Source organism: Manacus vitellinus, unplaced genomic scaffold (assembly GCF_001715985.3).
Source record: "Manacus vitellinus isolate BGI_N305 unplaced genomic scaffold, ASM171598v3 scaffold_0_pilon, whole genome shotgun sequence".
NCBI lineage: Eukaryota > Metazoa > Chordata > Aves > Passeriformes > Pipridae > Manacus > Manacus vitellinus.
In genome coordinates, this window is record NW_021938789.1 from 35,260,103 (window position 1) to 35,278,812 (window position 18,710).

An 18,710-nucleotide genomic window follows, 5' to 3' on the forward strand; every position below is an offset into this window, starting at 1 on the left:
TATAAAGATTGATTTTTCTCAGTTCACTTAATGTAAAGTGTCTCAGCAGACTTCGGTTTGTTTTATGGATACTTTCTAACTTGGTAAATTCTCTTCTAGTTTCTCAACATTAAATTTTAATCTGTGCAAGTCAAAACTGAGTGTTGTGTTTCAAATTCAGTCCCACCATTGTCTTTCTAGCCCTAGTTACCTTGTTACACTTCAAAAAATCATGCTACTTGGTTAGGCTACGGAATGATCCTGGAATTTATAATGCTTCTTTATCGCCAGCAAATCTTGCCACTTTGTTTTTCAGATAAAATGCTTTCCAGAGCCCATTAATCCTCATTAAGGTATGAGGTTCTTACATTAGGTTTTTACAAGGTTCCTAGTTTTAGATGTTATATAACATTGTACAAAAACACAAGTACTTTTTCTGAAAACATTCAATCATGTGATCCATTTCATTCCATATGCTGCCTTGTCATTCTCTTCATTATTATTCACCTCAACAGTACATACCATCTACCAATTTTATTTTTTTACTTACTTTTAAATTATCAAAAGAGGTTGGGATGAGACCCCACATTTTAAAAATCCTACTGGATTGTTTTAGCTATTGGTAATTCCTTACAGACATCTATTTTTTTTTCAGGTTTTGCAATAATTGATGTTATTATTCATGCAGTATATGCCTTATTGACACTGCATATTATTTTTATCTTGTGATTACATAGTGCATGAAATTAAAAATATCTATAAGAAAATATTGTGTTTAGCAAGCTGTCTTTGTAAATTAAATCTTACATAAGTAAAAGGAAATGAAATTGGGATTGTCTGACAGGCTGTATTTCCTAGAAGAAGGTATTAAAATATCATGCTATGGCAGCATTTAGAAACACAAAAAATCTTCACAGCCTTAATTTGTGAATTCCACTGTTTATTTCTTAATCCAATACTAATATTTTTTCTTGACCTGTTTGAATATTTGCACACCATCATTATATATCCTCTTCCATGGAATTTTACTGATACTGGAAGATCTGTTGAAAGGTAATGTTAACATGAAAAAGGTCTCAGCTGACTCAGGGACTCTTGTGAACAGGCCATTTGATCCTGATGATTATAGAACTTGATGCCAACATAAGTTCCTAAACAACTTCTCTGTTGGCTAATGCCTTGGTAACCAGTCATATTTACTTTGCTAGAGTCTCATACAGGTTGTAACTTCATATCATAGTTGGTCTGATCTAACTTCAAGATGCTACAGAAACAGGCAATTTTTCAAAATCCAAACCCCCACACTCTGAGTTGTACCTGGTTGTGATCATATCTCATGTGACAGGACATTAATCTCCCACCCCTTCAAAAGGAAAACCCAACCAACTGATCAAAAACTCCACAAAGATTAATTTTGATTTCGATCTCAGAGTTGATCTGATCCACAGGTCCCATTGCAGAGCTGGGAGATGGCTAGGTCCTGCACAAGAGAATTCTGATTGGAACAACTCTTCTAGCAGCAAATCACAGATAATTAAGATAATCATGATATAAAATCACTTCTGTACCTTTTGAAACCTGTCCTCACAGACATGCTTGGAGGATTTATCAACAGCAAGTGTATTTTCAAAAGAACCCCAAAGTATATCACCGGCATAAACATGTCTGTACATAAACAAATATTGAATCTTACATCTGTAATCAAAATTATAGGTTTACTGAGGATGAAAATGAAATAATTGACAGGATGATAAAATGCACATGTCTGTAGTATCATATTAGCACATTCATTCTATCTAATATTTTTTAAAATTATGATTATTCTTATTTTAAATAAAATCGACCAATTATAAATGAAAAGCATCATAAGACAGATTTCAGGTCAAAGAATAGAAGCTGAGAACACTAATTTGCAATTTAAAATGTGATACTATAGAGGTAGGTGTTTTGGGACTTTAAAAAAGGTTTTCTTACACCTTAGGTGTAACGTTTCATCCTTATTTGTACAGTTGAAGCTAGTGAAAGCAGGTGTTTAAAACAATTTCAGGCAATTAAAGGAACAACTCCTCATCCTAAATGTGCCTTTTCCATGAACCAGCTATGATTTTAAGAACATTTCAAGGCCTTGAAATCTCAGTGAGTTCTGCTAAAGTTTTCATTACACACCATTGCATATTTAGTACTTCTTGTATAACCGTAATGGGCTTAGAATTACTAATTTTTCCCAGGCTACATTTTTGCATAAAGGTATGCACCAACTGCATGATCTACACAATTTTATTTTTTCTTAATTCAGTTTAATGTGAACTCAATAAACAGGCTTTTAAAGTGTGAGAAATAACAATAATATTCAGGTAGTGTAGTATGTATTTTTAATTAATAATAACAAAAGACAGTTTTGTGGTGTTTTTTCTTGTCTATGTATATGGTTTTCATACTCTCTAATGTACAAACAAGGTGATTATCTTTTATAATGCTTTTATATTAATATATAGCAGATTATTTCTGGTAGCATAAAATATTTGTGTCTTTTTCTTCTACTGCTTCTTTTATTCTCTATTATTCTTTTAACTATTTTGTATTTACATGAATAGTAACTGAATCAATTCCTTTGCAGAGCAACTGAAAAACAAAAGCCCCTGTATACCCTGTTTTCCAGAAATTATCCTATGTTAATACAAATATAATCTTTTAACAATTATTTTGGGAGACGGGTTATTGGAAGAATAATTAATTTACCTAGGAATTACCTAAGTCATATTCCATTTTTCTGTGCCTGGTACAAAACTGTAGACTGTGCAATATTACAACAAAGAGTTGCATTAGTTTTGGTTCTTTCAGTTATGTGATAATATTTTTAATATAAGCATCATGTAAAATGACAATTCTGAATCATCAGCAGCATCTTAAAAATTCCTCAGATGGAATCTAAGCAGATGTCTACTATATACATAGACTTAAACCAAAATGCCGCACGCATTAAAGAACATTTCTCTGGGGCAAGTCCGTTGGAGTTAAAAATCTAATAGCTATTAATCATGATCTATTTACAAATTTTATGTACCCCCATTAAGAAACAGAAACCTTTTCAGGTCAACTACTTATATAACAGGTCTTTAGGGAGATAATAGGTTTGTCCAAAGCCTATAAGAAGTTGATACAATTAGTGCGATAAGAAGAGTTTATATTAATTATTTTTGAAAGTGTCTGCACTTGGTTTCTGTGGTTAGGAATTAGACTGAGAAGAAAAAGACATTCTGCCATTTGTACTTGGGAAATTATTTTTTCAAGTATATTTGAATGTGTCTTAATCACCATTCCAGCACATATAAAGTAAGATCAGATTTAAAATTCCCAGTGCCTTTATAGTGCTTCTGTCTATCCCCATTATATATATTATCTGTATACTCTAAGAACTTTTGTGTAATTTCAGTCTGTCCTAAAGGTATTAACTTTTAAAACTGTAATAAATAATTACAAAGTAACTGAAAATCCCTGACTTTACACAGTTGCAGTTCATTGCCCCACAGCAACCTTAAAATGATCTATTAAATGATTATTAGAAACAATTAATTATACCAGAGAACTCTAAGAGCTCAAATACAATTTCATGGTTATAATTTTCTTGTCAGGTAATAAAACGGGATGAGCTTGGCAAGGAACCATCTGACTGCTCTGTGTTCGATTTGCTGAAATACGATGATTATAATAGTGACAAGCACCTGGCTCTGGAAGAGTTCTATAGAGCTTTTCGTAAGTACCAAGACTAGCCTGTTCTTCTTTCAGTTTTCTCTTTCTTGCTTTGCCTTTGTGAAAGAGCATTTTTTATTTTTTGAATCTTGATATATCCAGATGCTGTACAACTTAACAGTCATGATATAGCAGAAAACTTTGTAGCAGAAATCAATGATACTCACTATAAAAAGTTCCAGATTTATGAGGGATTTTGGTAATGGAGAATTCATAGGTAATGTTTTTTGATACCAGCTTGCATTGGTAAGTCTGTGTTGCGCAAAAGTGGCAAGTAGTGTGGTCAAGACATAATCAGTAGAACCAAAATACTTCTCCACACCCTGTATTTATGACTGCTGATAAGATCATTCCTGACAAACCCAGCAACAAATGTACCACTTCTATTACATGTCTTATGTCTTCATAGGACTTGGAATGAGATAAAAGATTTGTGGTGTAGTTTCGCAAGGTATTTGTTCTCTCAGTGCCAAGAGGATGTCGGAACAATTGTGTATAGGACTTAAAACATCTTGACCAAAAATACTGGGATAAGGTTCAACATGGTAGTGAATAGCAGAAAGAAGAAAGATGTTGAGAGCTTTTATACAGTGTGTTAAATGTAATATCCTTATATTTTGTTATATCCGGATCAGAACTGATGATTTTTCTCTTTTATGTACCTCGAACCTGAGACTGAATCTTGAAAACTGGCTTTTGGTTTCAAAAGCTGTTGCTCTAAATTCAACAACCTGGCAGCATAGAAGATGAAGTTTGTGCTCAATTCTTTCTATAATTATTGTTTGATTATACATTGACTAGTCCATTAATGTATGTTCAATGAGGCATTGCAACCCGTTGTTTTAGTCTTCTTGTACTTTATCTTTGGGCAGATGAGAGCTCTCAGCCACTTTAAGTGATGTCAAATGAAAAAAAGATTCAAAACAACTTACAGAGTTTAAACTAAAAAGTAATGAATTTATACTAAAAATGGCTGCATGACAAGTAGAATAAACATGAAATGGATAAACAAGACAGACTACCTGAAAGTTTCTTAGTTTTGACGATTTTTATTTCCCTAAAAATCTTTCAGAAAGTGTGATTGATTTTGCGATACCACTTAGCTGAACAAATGGCTTATTGCTCCTACAAATAACTTGATCCTGCTTCCTGAGGTTATCTGACTGCCTTTCTTGCACTGTCCTGGCACTCACACGCTCTCCTCTGAGTCACTTACTAAGTCAGCAGAAAAATATTCACCCTCCATATCCCACCCAAGTCCTGCTGAATGACCTGAATTGATGAAGGGAAGGGTCAGACCATGACTCATGCAAAAGAGGTGAGAGTACAGCCAAGAAATAAGGGCGTGGGGAGAAAGTGGGAGATGTTAGGACGTTGTGACAGTGAGATAAATTAGTTCATCTGCAGCAACAAAACACTAGGAAATACCTTAATTTCTTTATTTAGAGTTGTGTTACAAGTTTGGCTTACAAAAATGTGCAGAATTATACAGCATCTATGGAAAGACATCCACACATTATCTATGATTATATGATTAGGTGCTCTACTTCTAGATCTTGATTATGTGCATACCGTGTGGAAATTTATATGGAAGCATTTAACACACATAGCATTCCATGAGGGTTAAAGATATGTTTAAAGCATTAGCATGCTTTTTAAAAACACTGAAACCTTGTAACAATGGAAGCACAATATTTTTCTTCCAAATAAGATTTTGATGTGTCTCTGAGGGATTATTCTGTATTATTGTAAAACTTCAGACATAAAAATAGCATTTCTTATATATTTTTAATGAACTTTTGAATAATAAAAATAATTTCCATATGGTATATTAACCATTGCCTTATTATGAATTCTAATGAAAACATTAGATTCCATAAGATTAGGAATCATTTAGGTTTCTTTGTTGAAATACAATAGTGGAGAAGACCCTATTTAAAACTATAAGGCTATCTTGGAAAATAATTTCTAGAGCAAGATTCATTCTCCTATGTAGTTAACAAAATGCATAAATATTCATTATATTGTTGAAAAACAAAACCTAAAAACATGCGCACTTCATTGTATGTTGCCCAAAAAGTGAAAGAAATGTGACATAACATTAGACTCTGTAATTAAGATAAAATAAATACTCTTTAAATAAATTTGAGGTAAATACACTAGTTCCGTTGCATTTGGTCTCAAGACAGTTTGAATTCAGTCAGTTTGACCTACTTCACTAGCATTAACAAAAACAATATATTCCTATAAAAGCTAAGCAAAATCAAAACAACTTTAATGAGCCATCCTGTCATTTGACTACTGCTCTTATGGCTTCACAAGCTGACCCAAAGCTGAAACCAAGTTCTCCACACAAGCCATGCTAACTTAAGGTAAAGAGAATGTGACAGAATCTGTCCAGAGGCCTGTGTTGTTTGCTTAGGGCAAAGCTTGTGAGCTGTCACTAGTAATGGCAAGTCTGGATTTATGAGGATACAGACAATTAATATAGACAGGGAACCAGATCCATGTATGGAAATATACACAAGAAGCACTCATGACGCATCTTCTACACACTATTCCACGCACAAGTATCTCTTCAATTAAGCATCCACCTACAACAGAATTAAACATTTTAATTTTCTTCAATAAAGTGACCCAGGAATGTTCAAAATATTTGAGAACTTAATAATTTAAATTTTGCATTCTATTTGGTTATATTGTAATTATATATTATTAATACATTATATTGCGATTATATATTATAATTCTGAAATTGTCCCTTTTTACAATAAGGAAGATATTATTTTTCACCAGCTTGGACATTTTCAAACATGTAGAACAAATAGAAACCAAAATAGGAAATTTTTTTTTTCAAATTATTTTTTTAAATTATTTTCATATATAATGAAAGATTATAACTGAGTAATAGTGATTGTAGGGGATCATCTTCCAAAATGTTATGGTGTTATTTGATGTTTAAAGACATTTAAAAGACACAGCTGTTAATTGACTTAAAAAAATGTTTGTAGAATTTTTTTTTACCTCTTGAACAGTACCCCATCAATATAACTTGACCGTGTGGATTTCATGGGTTTTTTATTCCTTTATCTCCACCATTTTCATGTATATATGAAACCTAATTTCACACTAATACCTGCTGTTCCCAGTGCATTTGCCTCTATCCCTAACTCTAGTGGAGTAGTGGATTTGAAAAATGTCAATCTCTCCTCATTGAAGTTCATCCAACTGCTGGAACAAGTGTTACTGACTTTTATTGCCTCAGAATGGCAGTGGAGAAGATTTACCTTTGCATGATGAAGAAATTCAAAACTTCTATTCAAAACTTCTGCACAAAATTCAAAGGAGTTATTTTTTTGATTTTTTTTCTTGTTTATTTTCGTAACAGAAATGAGAGTCTATTCCATTAGCATTTGCAGGTAGGATTTCTTTTCATTGGTATATTTAATTAGAAATTTTCCTCACAAATACCAGGAATTCTGTTTTTTCTCCAGTAGTAGAAAAGGAACCACCCTAAGAACAAAGATTAGTCATTGGCTGTTTTTAAGGTATTACCATGCATGTAAATCTATATCTATGTACATACATATATATGCTTGTTTGTGTTCTGTGATTTACTTTCGACAGTCTCATTTTATCTGACAAAATGAGTTCACAATAAACAGGACAACCAAATGTAGATAACTATGTGCAATTGAATGAAAATCCCTTTCACCCTTCAGAAGGTCAGATGCTGAGGTAGTAACAAAGAAAGAAAATGCCTGAGAGGGTGTTCTCTGCTGTGAAGGTTTGTGCCAGGTCCAGGTTCACAGAACACTGCAAGCAGATGAAGATGCTTACTGGTTTCTGAAGGGTTTTACATACTGGCAAAACTATTGTGGTTTTCTGGGTATAGACTGTTTTCACTCATACCATGAGGGGTAATTTTTGATGCTGTAACATATATCTGTGAGTTATTTGTCTACTATATGTCATAACAGTTTAACTAAATCAGTAGTGTGTGCAGGGAGGATTCCGAAAAATTTTTCTTTTAACATAAGAAGATAAATTAGAAAGTTTAGTTAGGTTTTGGGAGCTTGGGACTGAAGAAATCATCTTGTTCAGTCCTCCACTTCTTTGACCACATAATGTAAAATTATATCCTAAAAGTGATCCAGTTCCACCTTAATTTTTTTTTTTTTTTTGCTTTTTTCCTTTCCTTCCTCAGCCAACCTCAAGACAAAGGGTTTTCTATCAGCAAATGTGTTTTTTAGACAGGGAGAAATATACTTAATTTTCTCTGAAAGGTGAAATCGTAAGATGAATGAGCCAAACAAAATCTAAAAAGGAGGGGGAATACAATTTCTTGAAAGCTTTATCTTCTACAATCTAAATTTCAACCAGTGTACTTCCTTTATTTTTCAAGGGTTTTCTTTCTTTGGTTAATGTCCTCTATGTATCAAGAGAATTTTGTGTTAGCTGCAACTGTTTTCTCTTTTTACTTTTCATCTGGTGCTCTTTTCCAAAACAAATAATCTTGTGTTTTCCTTCTTTAAAGTACCATCTCAAATGAAATTTCAAAGCAAGTACTTCAGGTGGCCTTCATGGTGGGTTGTAATACCTCAAGGCATACTGCAAGCAAGTAAATAGGAATAAATTATTTTGTTTTATCACTCAGTAGATGCAGATGTATACATATATGTAGGCACTTCCCTTTCTGATTTCAATAGAAAGAATGACTAATTTAGACATTTGTGAAAAAATCTGATTGAATAGAATTAATATAAATACCAAATTTACTGTACATAATCGAATTAACTGCTCCATGTAACAACTGATATCCTGCATAAAAAGAAGAAAAAAATAACAACATCTTTCAGAATCATTTTCTATTGTTAGTGTAGAACTATTTTAGATGTTATTTTATGCTTGTAGAAGGGACCACAGAAGGTCCTCACACTGATGACTTGACTGTAAAAATTACCTCTAGATGTGCGAGAAATTGTCAGAAAGAATTATCTAGACAAAACCAAATATGACCCAATTGTATAGTCCCTTCTTCTATTAATGATGCTTTTTGGTTTCACTGGAATTACTTGTGCTTTCAGGTACCACTCAACACTATTAACAATATCTAATCTGTTGTGCAGCTGTTATTCAGGATGATGTATGCTGTTACTGTACATGCTACTGCTTTATATATTTAAAAGTACCTTCAGCTTTGAAATGCCATTCAGGTCACATATATCAGATTTGGATTTCAAGTACTTCTTATTGCCCAGGTGTTTGTATGAAGTGATTTATAAAACTCCAGTAACAGCAGCTATTACAGGAGTTTTTGATCTGGTCTGAAATTACAGAACTTGTCTTTGGGCTCACCTTTTAGAAGGAAATGTGAGGCTAGTGCCTAATATGACTGTCAAACTCAGTACTTTGTTGTGTCTGGAATCAAAGGCAAGCAGCAAGAAGTCCCCATAAATACAGGGCTCGTTATGATCACATATGCTTAGTTATTACATTTTCTCAGTCCTGAAAAGATATTCTGAAACATCACTGCTTTCATTATAATAACTTTACTTCTATTTTAATTTTTCAAATGCAATTATTACAGGTGCATGTTCGAAAATCTTTTTTTTGCAATATGTATCTTTGGTTTTGAAGCAAAATAGATCAGAACTTAAAAAAACACTGATAACAAAATCTAAATTAAAAAAATCTATACTGAATTACCCAATGAAATAAATGAGACTTCCCACTTGGTTGAGTTATCCTCAAGTCCACAAAACTTAACTCAAAAAAATACTTATTGAATTTATACTTCCAATAATTCAATATTGTGTTTAGTGTGGAGTGTGAGTTAGAGCTTTATAACTGCGATAAGTCTTCAATAGTAAAACATTAACAAATAGTAGAGGAAACATTTTCTGAGGGAGGAAGAGGTATTATTCTATCTCCTGTTACCATTAATTCCTTTTCAGTAACAACTTGTGTGTATTAGAGTGTTACAGAGTGTGTTATATTTCACCACTAACCTCTGAAAACACCAGTTAACATCATACTGTGCAGGAGCTATTGGACTTCATGGTAATGATTTTTAGCTCAACTTAATCTATCTTTCAAATTTTTACTGGTGCTACTCGTGTTTACAATCTGGAGAACCTCAGCTGCAAAAAGATGCACTCTCTTCTATTGAGTGGGTAGAGCTTTAAACTGAACATTAGAAATAAGGAAATATTTAAGGTATTAAATATTGTTTAATGGATTGAAGTAGTGTGCCTGAAATTTCTCACATGCCACTAAGTCAATTAATTTTGATGCCAAATGATTTTTAAATCATGATAAATATGTTTATCTGGTGCTTCCCCAGTAAGACTGTGAGGTTTTTTGTTGGTTGGGGTTTTTGTGGTGGTGGTTTTTTGCTGTTTGGTGGTTTTTTTAGAAACTTTTTTTTTTTATTTAAAAGTCTTTGAGTAAAATGGGTCCTTAAAAAAAACCCAAAACACCAAACCCAAACAACTTAATTTTTTCTGGTTTGCAATGTACAAATCCTCTGAGAAATGCTGAAGTGTTGATGTAGTTTGCCTGTTCAGAACTGGATCAAAGTAGGAGATAACTGATTTTAACATACTTTCTTTATAGTATACATTCCAAACACTTGAAGTGCTATCATGCAGCTGAAGGTTTCTATTCTTTTAAAATTTTACCTGATTTTTGCCTTTCTTCTGGATATACACAAAATGAAATAGTTTATCAAAGTACTGCAAGATCAGATATTTTACATGCTTGTCATGAAGCTCTGATGAAGTATGATATTCATCACTTTATGTAGCCCTATTATTGTCTCTCCTAGTGTAATTTAAAACCTGTATATAATTTAAATTACTTGGGTAATTTAAAACCTGTATAAAAATCTTGAAAAGGAACCAGTCACATTTAAGTGTAAATAAGCTGCTTTATCCTAAGGCCAGATAATTAGAACTGGAACACTAGTAAAGTGAATACATTGTGATGCTGAATAAGTGCATTTCATTTCTTTAAATTTGGAATTTGACCTTTTGCTAAGACCAGGTGCCAAAAGGTGTTACTTGATTCCCGCATTATTGGGGGGGATCAAGTAACAAATTTAAGGCCATGATAGGTTTGCATGAGTCAATGAAACAAATATTTCACAGGGTCTTTGGATGTCAGAACATACTGAAGAAATTAAGAGATTTTGTTTATGAACATTGAGTTCTGCTGATCTCTAATCCCATCAGTGCATTTACCTGGAAGCTTCTGCCTGGTTTAGTGATGTAGGTTGGTAGAGACTGTAGTGAGTAAATAATATGACGATCCCAGCGGAGGCATAAAACTGGAAAGGTTTATTAGACTTACAAGTTCATATTTAAAGGGTTTAGGGTCTACATATTCAACAGGGGGTTGTAACTATTACAATTTATTACAAATAAGGGGTTTCAGGGGATGACATAAGGGAAAAACCCAGGTTAACAAATTTAGGGTTTTACATATACAGCATAGGGGAAAACCCATCTTAGGGGGATTACCTGGGGGAAAGAGGAATTCAGGTTTGCAGAATGCACAGGATTCAGGGAACACAAAGGGAGAGATAAAATACAATAATCTTCTGCACTGGCTTGATGAAATCAGGGCATGGTTTCTCCTGGCTGGGGCAGGACATTCCAAACCCGTGACATCAATGGATCCTTGTCTGGACTCTAGATGGAGGTTTTTCCCCAGTTTCTGCTAGACTAAGGCTTTTGTTTAAACCTAGCAGTTTTCTTTTTCTCATATCCAAATTTTGGAATCGAACAAGAGATAGCGCTGTGAAATACAGGACTGCAGAGGATGAAGGCTGGAACCAAATAACTTGGTTATAGTAGCTTTGTTTCAGACAAGAGGATTGGTAGAGATTGACTTGCATAACATTTGTTAGTGGCTCAAACTGCCTGAGAATGAAGTCTTACATGTCTTTCAGCGAGCTTATTTCAGTGCTATGGAGAATGACAAAGAATGTTAAGGAAAAAGAAAACACTTAACAATTACACATATCTGGTTATGGTTAACCAAGTTCCCTAGTAACTGGTCTATTATTTCTGAGGAATCAGTCATCTGTGATGAGTTATGGTATTGTTGCAACTGTTTTGTTACATTGCTAATTCTGAGAATATCTTCATCTGTGCAAAGCAGCGCACTTGTGAGATTAAGACATGACTGATGTCCCAACATCCACAATTCCAACATCCTTAATTGTAAGGAACATTTCAAGAAAAAATTTAAAATAACAATTTACCAACTATTTTAAAGGAAACTCTCTTTCTCCGTAATGGCAACAAGGTGGTGGGAAGAAAGGGAAAATTCTATCAGTACATAAGGAGTAATGACTGGGCATTAAAGGAGACAATTGTCAGCTAATCCGCAAGCAAGAATATTAAGTATCTCTACTTCAAGGCAGAATTACTCATCTGGAACTATAGTGAAAATTAATAAGCTCATAAAATATTATTTAGTAAGAAAACCATTGCATTACTTGTTTCCTTTATACCCCATGTCATTAGCTCTTTATCTGGATTTCATAGCTAAAACTGGTCACCGATTTCAACTTCAAGAGTAGCTGTCTATAAGCAGTTAGCCAACAATAAATAAGCGCAATTTCTAAAATATTTTTTCATAATTATTATTATATTAACTCTCAATGCAAATTATCTTTCCTTTAAAAATAACTCAAGTCATATTTAGCATTTGATTTCTTTAGGATTTCTTTAGCACAGAGAAATCCTTTTTCTCTTACAAAAAACAGTGTATTTAATCTGAAATTAAGACATGGATGAAATGTTCAAACCTGTATGTCAGGTTATTTCCTTATGTGCCTAGATAGTGTTTATATTTTCCATGTAGCTGAAAGCACCAATTTAAAATCCATTCAATAAAATAAGACCATTCCTGCATGTTGCAGTAAAGGGTTTATTAGTTCAGCATTAAATTCAAATAGTAAAATATTTGGAAAATTAAAAAAACTCTGCTCTAGCAAGCACTGCAAACTTAAAGCCTGAGGAAACTTTACCGTAATGTTGTAAGACTCAGAGATCACGTGTCAGTTGCACTTAAGAAATAGAAAAAGGGAAAGAAAAGGTTGTTGTAATTCATTCCCCATATCATCAAAAGGGGAACATTTGGATGACTACGTCAATTTAAGTATTTCAGATGAGAACTGAATGGAAAAGCTGCCTTTTCTGTGTACTAGTGATTTTTAAATATCAAATACTAATGTTCTCTTTAGAAAAGTGCGAGAAGAATAATTTAATTCAAAATTTTATTTATTTGTTTTTGTTTTATTGGTTGGTTGGGTTTGTTTGGTTTTCGTTTTTGTTGTTTGTTTTGTGGGGGTTTTGTTTGGTTTTCCTTTATAACTCTTCCACTCTGCTTGCTTTGGTTTTGTTCTTGCATTTGGGTAAATAAAAATAGAAAAATTGTTAATCAGAAGAAGACGGTAAAAGGTTTTTAGTAATTCCTGAGACATCTGGATTTCTTAAGCATATCTGACATTTCCACTGTAAAAAGAAAATATGAAGATACAGTTTTGCACCAGATTTCATGAAAGTACTTTGAAAATTCTGTAAATGGAGTTAATAAAAAAAATTCCAATTTTGCGAAGCTTGTGAGCTTTTCTCACTAGACCTTAGAGAAAAGTATATTACAGTGCATTGGAAAAGATTTTTTTATTGAATGCTCCAAACTATCCATTGCATACAGTAAGGAGAAATTGGCTCAAAAATGTCTGCATTACAAATAAATATATTGGAGAAGAAACTCTTTTAGTTCACTTCATTGTTCATGGTTAATTAGGTTCTGGTAAAATTTTCTTTTTCAGTAAAATTACTAACTTAATTTCCCAAACATAATAGGAAAATTTCAAGTTTCATTGTAGTATTTTTCCATAACTTTTCAGTTTGTTATATTTTTTCTCTTTAAATATTTTGCTTCCATAGGATGAGATTTTTTTATGTTGTATGGTTTTGCAGTTTACAACAATCCTAACATATCCATATTTTTGGCCAACTGAAGTACATAGTGAATGAAATATTGAGATTTAAATATTTTATTGAATATGTCACATAAAATATGTATAAATTAATTTTCAATATGAAAATTGTCAACTTATTACATTTTAAATAAAGTTTTAAATAAAAGTAAATTAAGTAATTTATCTTGGCATCCTAAATTAGGTGCTTCAACAACCATTTGATGTTTCGTATCTTTTCAGGGGGAGTTGGTTTTTTTTCGTTTGTTTCTAATTTATAAAAGGAGTAAATCTATTTTAAAATTGTGTGCTGTACACAGAGACATGAATACAAATGCCATATAGGTACCCCTAGATAAAAAAGTGTGGGTATATAATTTAATCTGAGGGGTGCTTTTTAAGGCACCCACTTAAGACTTCAAATTCTTGTTTGAAAATGCCTTCTTAATGTCAGTTTTGAGAACAGTTTCTGGACAGTTCCACACGAGTTCTAAGGGTACTTCAGGGCCCTGAGCAAGGAAACAGTGGAAGTAATGGAAAGAATTGGAAGAATTCCTTCCTTGGTAACTCCCTCAGACATATTTTTGTTTTCCATTTTAAACTTCCCAAGGCAAAAGTAGCACAAGTAGACACATAATAGGCTGAAGAAGAGCATTCAGCTTATCAGCTGATAAACTCTTCCTATTATGTCTGCATTTATTACAAGGGCACTCAAACCATAGTAATTGCAGTGATCTTACAGGTGATAATACACTTTCACTGTGTTCAGAGAGAAGGACCATTTTCGTGTCTGTCTTGTATTTATTGTATATACGGCCCCATTTTTATTTATTTATTTAGTTAGTTAGTTTTTTAAAATAATTTATGTTTAGTTTTGTCTTAGCTGATGTTTTCAGGCCTTGGTTTGGTCTTTCCCTCCTCAGTCCTAAGTCAACAAAGATTCATTAAATGCAAAAGTTTTGCTCATAAAGGTCCTCCTGACCCACATGCTGGACAATGCCATAGAATAAGGGGAAAAATTCACAAAAGCCATGAGATTGGAGACAACAAGGAAGAGAGACTATTTATAAGAATATATGACAGTAGAAGGAGAAATGGTTTAAAAATTAAAGGGGACAGGCTTAGATTAGAAGTTAGACAAAAAGTCTACTCTGAAGGTGATGAGGCACAGGAACAGTTGCCCAGAGAAGCTGTGGATACCCCATCCCTGGAAGTGTTTGAGGACAGGTTTGATGGGGCCTTGAGCAACCTGGTCTAGTGGAAGAAGTCCCTTCCCATGGCAAGGGGGATTGGAACGAGGGAATCCCTAAGATCTCTTCCAACCCAAACCATTCAATGATTCTACAATTTCCAAGATTTTTTTACCCTATATTTGGCAAAATTTTTGTTGCTCACTCATAAACTGTGATAAGGGAGAAAAATTAAAAAGGTGGTGCTTTGCAAGGGGCTTCATGATGCATCCCTTTGGAAGGGAGAAGTGCATATCTATCCTAGTAACTTGCATCTCCTGAACTTGTTTGTCCTAAAAGGAGGAGAGACATGCTTCTATATCAAAATCATCTCTCTGGTAAGTTTCCAATGCTCAGCTGATTCTAATGATCTAAAGATACAAAATTTGGAGAGAGTACGATAATTGCAATATTAGTTAAATATGACAAATGCATTATTTCTCTTTTCAACCTAATTTGTCTTTTAAAAAGTACAATGCAGTTACAAATTGATTTCTAACTCCAGAAAGATAAAAATAATGACTATACTACCAGCCCCCAATGAAACACATCAATTATCTATAAATTCATTTTTGTTTTATGAAAATGAATAGATTAATCAAATAGGTAAGGGGAATACTTAATTTTTAAAAACATTCTTAGAAGAGGACTTTTAGGCTTACTATTTTTTTTTTTTGGAAGAGGAAGGTCTTTTTGTGATTCTTACTGTAATCTCAAAAGCATTTGAAGAAAACACTTGCTTTAAAAATGTATATTGCTCAGCTGGTGCTAAAGAAAAAAACTCAGGAGCAGTTAATTGAGGGTGAGATAAGGAAAGGGTTTTAATTTGTGCCAAGGCATAGGTGTTACAAGACGCGCATGCACTGGCTGTGCCTGAGATGTTATATTTTATAATAATATCTGTCCAATCCCAAGTGTTTCCACGCCATAGCCTTTGCTCTGGTCCGCCCTGGGTCCACTCCCTGGGAATTGGATCTGGGGGCTTTTCAAGACCACCTACTTCATCATTCTCATCATCCTCAGAGCACAGAGGGTATACAGTCACCTAGTTCTTGACTCTGTTCTGTTGTTCAGGCCAAGATATGAGTGTTTTCCAAACAGCATAGGCCTTGCCTTGACAAGAGACTAAACATTTCTGCTGAATTCAGGGGTAGGATTGATATGGGGTGCATGGAATGGGGTAAGAGGGTTGAGGAATGTGTAAACTAAAGGGTGCTAAAGGGTGAGGAATACAATATAGCTGCTTCTAAAATCTACTTCTACAACAATTACATATAAAGCTTATAAAAATTAGCAAAGTCAAAAAAAATAAAAGGGTCCTAAGGTCATCAATATGAATGTTTTTTTGAAGGCAGTATATTGTTCTTTAACATATCTGTTAATCTTATTAGTCTAGTCTGTAACAGTTGCTAGTACACATATTAGATAATGCCAGTTGTTTTAGTGCATTCATAAGGCACTTAGATAAAAGCATTCCATTCTGACAAATTGTTAGTTCTAACTGGTATCTAACTTCGTATTCTGAAGTCATATATTCAATGAAGGAAAATATAATTTACATGTTATTATTTTAAATCAGGAAAGTAGCATTGGTTTAATCCTCTAATGATAGAACTACTTGGTATGTTTGAAGACATGCATGAAAAGATCTTGTTTGTTTGTTTGTTTTTTAATTTTATTTCAATAAGTCTCGATCTCTTGTCATCAAGCCTTTGCCTGGTTAATATAGCACAGATCTCTTAAGTGGTTTTAAGTAGCTTCTTATGTGCTGTCACTGCTAAAAATATTTGGATGTGTATAGAGTTGAGTATGTCACCTCAGAATGTAGGCTGCTACAACTCCATTTAAATATTGAGAACAGTATGGGTGAGGGGAAAGAATATCAAGTACTCCAGTCAGTTAAAGCTATTTTAGTGGTCTGTGATACTGTAAACTGTGAAACTTCTTCCTTCTCATCACTCCTGGCTTTCTAAATGTTCAGAAATAAACATCTCATAATTACATATAATAATTATTTATGTATTCATTAGAGAACATATGATCTGAGTTCAGTAGGAATATTTATGTATATGTGGGTTGCATATATTTGATAAAATTGTCTGTCATGCTAACTCTGTTAGTGCTGACTTCACTCCCTCTGGTGACTGGACCCCTTTTTTAGTTGGATGAATATTATCTGAGATGTGTGGATGTGGTACTTAGGGACATGGCTTAGTGGTGGACTCAGCAGTGCTGGATTAACAGCTGGACACGACAATCTTATAGGTCTCTTCCAACCTGAATGATTCTGTGACTCTATCTACAGCCTAAAAGCATGTGTGCAATTATCCAAATGTATTATAGATGCTGTTGGAGTTAAAGAAAAAAAAAACAAACAAAACCCCACTCTTTCCCCAATCCCCAACAAAGAACCTGACCATTTTCTACCAAAGGAAATAAGGAAATAGGCTAACAAAATAGCCCTGTGCCTGTGTTGTATACAGAATTAAACGGTCAATAGATTCTCAAGCTGGTTTTCTAAACAGATCATGCTCTCAGAGTGTCCAATCTTATCTTAAGTAGGTTAGCAGTAATTTATGTGGAAATGCAATTCTGACCGTAGTAAAAAAGAAGGTATCATACAAAGGCTATGAAGCAGAGGTATACATAGTGCAATATTGTGTCAAAATGTGTTTAAAAAAAGATGCAAAACAATGAAAACCTAGAGGAGAGTAAAACCACATAAGCCTTCTCTACGAAGTTATTTAGTATAAGAATTGGGAACCTGATTGCCTAAGATGGTAGAGATCCAAACAATTCATCTGGTTGCCACTCTGGCATAATAAATGATTGGAGAAGGTGTCATTTTTTAAAAATTTGTTTTGCATTATGATTATAATTCTTCCCAACTGAGATGTGGTAGAGATGTATTTGTTGGAGGGAAAAGTTATAGTGTTTTTAAAACTTGCTGAACACTCTATTTAAGCAATAGTTGATGCTAAACAAAGATTAATATGTTCTTGCTTATGAATTATCAAGTTAATACCTACTTTGAGTGACAACATATACATGTTAACAACTTCTCTGAATTAGTACAAATGTACATCTAGTCCAGTACTTTTGTTCTGAGAGTGCCTAGGGAAGATTGCAAAAGAAGCAAAAGCATGTAAGATTCCTCTAACATACTTTCTCTTTAGTGATTTTTGTCTTGCAGAGTGCTTCTCTTTAATAGCTCTTGATGGATGTCTCACTCATAGATTTGATTACTTTTACCCATGTGAAATTAGTGTCTACAGCATTCTGGTTCAGAGATATTCACAACGTAATGAATCCTGGATACAAGTGCTATCTTTTTTATTTCATAGTGCACACCTCCTGTTCATTTATTTAGTTATTGTAGGATAAGAAACCATGAACAATTGTTCTATATTTCTAATCTCTGAAACGCTTTTTTCCCCTTCAGTTGCTGACATATCTTTGTAGCCAACTCTATTCCATTCTGAAACCTCTCAGTCATTTAATAGTTGTTTGTATGGAAAAGCGCCCAATCTTTGGTCATTCTTGTTGTGTTTCTCTGTTCTTTTTCAAATTTTACTGTAAGTTTTTTTTATAGGGGGAGGCACAAAAAGCAAACAGTCAAGTTGCTCATGCAACATGGATTTATACAGTGGCATAGTAATATTTTTCTGTTTGAGTACCAGTCTTTGCCTAATAATTCCTTTTATTGTCATACATTGTCAGGACTGAGTATATATTTTCAGAAAAGTGCAAATTAT

At 33.5% G+C, this 18,710-nt stretch overlaps 1 protein-coding gene across 1 annotated transcript in view; it reads left to right on the forward strand.

The window, feature by feature from the left end:
• FSTL5 (follistatin like 5) overlaps positions 1 to 18,710 on the forward strand; it is a 272,551-nt gene that overhangs the window by 143,078 nt on the left and 110,763 nt on the right. The window contains exon 6 of the mRNA XM_008933129.3: positions 3,612 to 3,732. Coding sequence (XP_008931377.2) covers positions 3,612 to 3,732 — 121 coding nt within the window. The remainder of the gene's footprint in view (positions 1 to 3,611; positions 3,733 to 18,710) is intronic.